At 51.6% G+C, this 2780-nt stretch overlaps 1 protein-coding gene across 1 annotated transcript in view; it reads right to left on the reverse strand.

The window, feature by feature from the left end:
* TMEM70 (transmembrane protein 70) overlaps window positions 1-2780 on the reverse strand; it is a 10057-nt gene continuing 7277 nt past the window's right edge. The window contains exons 5-6 of the mRNA XM_026037396.1: window positions 1999-2178; window positions 1-1203 (exon numbers count right to left, since the gene is read on the reverse strand). Of these exons, the coding sequence (XP_025893181.1) occupies window positions 755-1203; window positions 1999-2178 (629 nt within the window). The 3' untranslated portion in view covers window positions 1-754. The remainder of the gene's footprint in view (window positions 1204-1998; window positions 2179-2780) is intronic.

Raw genomic sequence — 2780 nt, forward strand, 5'->3', positions numbered from 1 at the left:
TGTATCCATCATTTTAAATGGCAAAACTGTGGTTGGGCTGCAAAAACTTAAGTCCAGCTTCATGTTCAGAGTGTAGAACCACTCTAACAAATCCGGTCAGGCAAAAAGATCTGAAAGTCTAATCTTGCTTTTAACTGAGCTACAAATGTCTTTTTTGGCAGAGCTAAATAAATAAATAGATAAGAAGCATTTCTAAAGGCAGAAAATCTAACCYGTACTCTAAAGATTCCTTTTTGCTCCTCTAGCAAAGTTTCCACTTGAAAATGTGCCATTTTCTATCCAAAAGATTCCAGTTGAGCCACTTGGTGCTAGGGTTTTCTGTAAGTCAGCAGCAGTGCAGCACGCACGTGGGGCAGCATTTTGCCCGAGCAGGTATCGTGCCAGAAGGGCATCTCTGGAAGGGAAGGACTTGGTGAGGCTGCAGCACAGGCTGCTCAGGCTGTGCATTTTACACCTCTCCCAGCGATTTAACGATCAAAACTGAGCAAAGAACAAACGAGCACAAGACAGATACAGGCATTTGTTTTACTGGGGTTCGTGACATTGACTCTGAAGAAACCCTTCATGTTCTTTACAAGTTTTTTTTAAAAAAAAAAAACAGACAGGCATCAGGCTTTTATACATTCCAAAATGCATCTGAAGAGTCTAACAGTATCTGATAATTTAAAAAAAAAATGTTACAGAATATTACATTCTTCTACACAGGCAGCAGTGTGTACCACCAATAACACCAGTGACATTCAGTACTTCCAAATTACTTGCTTTCAGTGGCTTCCTTCTCCTCGTCCAAGTCAAAATAAAATGGCTTGTCGAAGCCCATGAGATGTTCATAATCCCGTGGATTTGGAAAAAGCACCGGATTAACAAGCATGGACTTGGTTTTAGCGTAGAACGTTGTGAACATCTTGCTGATGCCCGGCAGCTTCACGTCCTCCTGACGGAAGACAGTCGTCTTCTCCGCCAGGACGGCGTTGTAGGTGACAGCCGTGTACGTGTCGGTGGCCTCGCGGTAGTAGAGGCGAACCACGTAGCCCTTGGTGAGGACGTGCAGCGTCACGGGCGTCACAAACGTGAAGAAGCCGACGACGCCGCAGAAGGCGGCCTGCGCTAAGGCGCTCTCGAAGCCAATGCCCGTCTGGAGCACCAGGTAGGGCATCATGAAGACATTGAAGATGCTGGTGGAGTAAGAGAAGAATTTCACGCCTGTGCAAAAAAGAAAGGAAAAAGTGAGAGAAATCCAAGGTTAATACTTGTAGGTAAAGTTATCTCTATAATTATGTTTGTTTTGCTCCATATCACCATTGCATGAACTGAACAGTTAATACTGCTGAAAAATCTTCTTGGTTTATTTATTTTCTTCATTTTTACAGTCAAGAAGATACGAAGCCATCACTAGGAAGTGGAAAGTTCAGCCCTTTCTTCTTGCCACACTTGTGGTTTGTTTATTATGTTTGTGTCAGGGCTTATTAGTGCTGKTAGAGCTGGCTCTATTCCTACAATGAACACAGCTACTACACTATTAGCCATCATGAACACCTACGAAGTATTTGCTACGTAGAAACGGTACATTCCTAAAGAAAACCATCACTTAAGGTTCAGCTGGAGGGAGGATCACCTAAGGGTCTGCTGCAGAGAAGGAAAAAAAAGAGCTGAGAATATTTCACAGAGGAAGAGATTTTCCTTTGCTCCTGGGCAGCATAACACACTCCAGAAGTGAGCTGAGGGACCCGGGAGATGCAGGACAGCTGCAGAATTCACTGAAGACCCCAAAAATCATTTGAAGAAAGGAAATATTAACATTAATCAGCATAAACCAAGGAAACAAACATCAACGACCACATTGTGTGAGTGAGTGAGTGAGTGTGTGTGTGTGTGTGCGGGGAGAACCTTGGTTTTCACGCAGCTGGGAAAAGCTGGATCCGCTCTAATGCTACATTTCCTAGCAGTTAAGTAGGTGTTTTAAGAGACAGGCAGTGGGGGGTAGCGAGGGGCACGCACCGAGCACGGCCCTGGCGAGGTTCCCTCTGTAGATGAGTCTCCCCGGCTCGTCGGGCTCCGGCGCGGCGGCCGCGCTGCGGCTGCGGGACGCGGCCTGCAAGGCAGAGGCAGCGCCACGGGCAGCGACCCCCGGCCCCAGCCCCGCGGCCCAGGGCCTGCCGGGGGCCGCAGCTTCCAGCGCTGCTCTCCCCAGCCGTAGGGATGGTTATTGTGGAATCACGGCACCATCCCACTTGGAAAAGCTCTTCAGGATCACCGAGTGCAACCGTAATCCRTCCCCACGCTGCCGTCAAGCCGTGTCCCTGCCCACCTCATCCGCACGTGTTCTGAGCACTGACAGGGACAGTGACCCCCCTCCACACACACACACTGCCCTGGACAGCCTGCTCCAAAGCCTCACCCCTCTTTCCGTGCAGAAATTCCCACTAATGTCTAACCCCAACGTCCCCTGGTGCAACCGGGGACATCTCCTCTGCCCTATCCACAGTTATTCCGAAGAAGGGACCGACCCCGCCTCACTGCAGCCTCCTCTCAGGTAGCTGTACAGAGCGGTGAGGTGCCCGGGGGCCTCCCCGTCCCCACGGTGAACAGGCCCGGCCGCCCCGCACCAGGCCTGCGCCCGGCCCCTCGCCAGCCCCGCTGCCCCTCGGGACGCCCCAGCGCCTCCGCGGCCCTCCCGCGGCCAGCGGCCCCTCAGCTACACAGCAGCCCGCACAGGGCCGGGCCGGGCCTCCCTCGGGCCGCACCTGCAGGCGCCCCGCAGCCGGGGACGGGGACAGGGC

Source organism: Nothoprocta perdicaria, unplaced genomic scaffold, assembly GCF_003342845.1.
Source record: "Nothoprocta perdicaria isolate Ctin4 unplaced genomic scaffold, notPer1 scaffold_198, whole genome shotgun sequence".
Taxonomy (NCBI): Eukaryota; Metazoa; Chordata; class Aves; order Tinamiformes; family Tinamidae; genus Nothoprocta; species Nothoprocta perdicaria.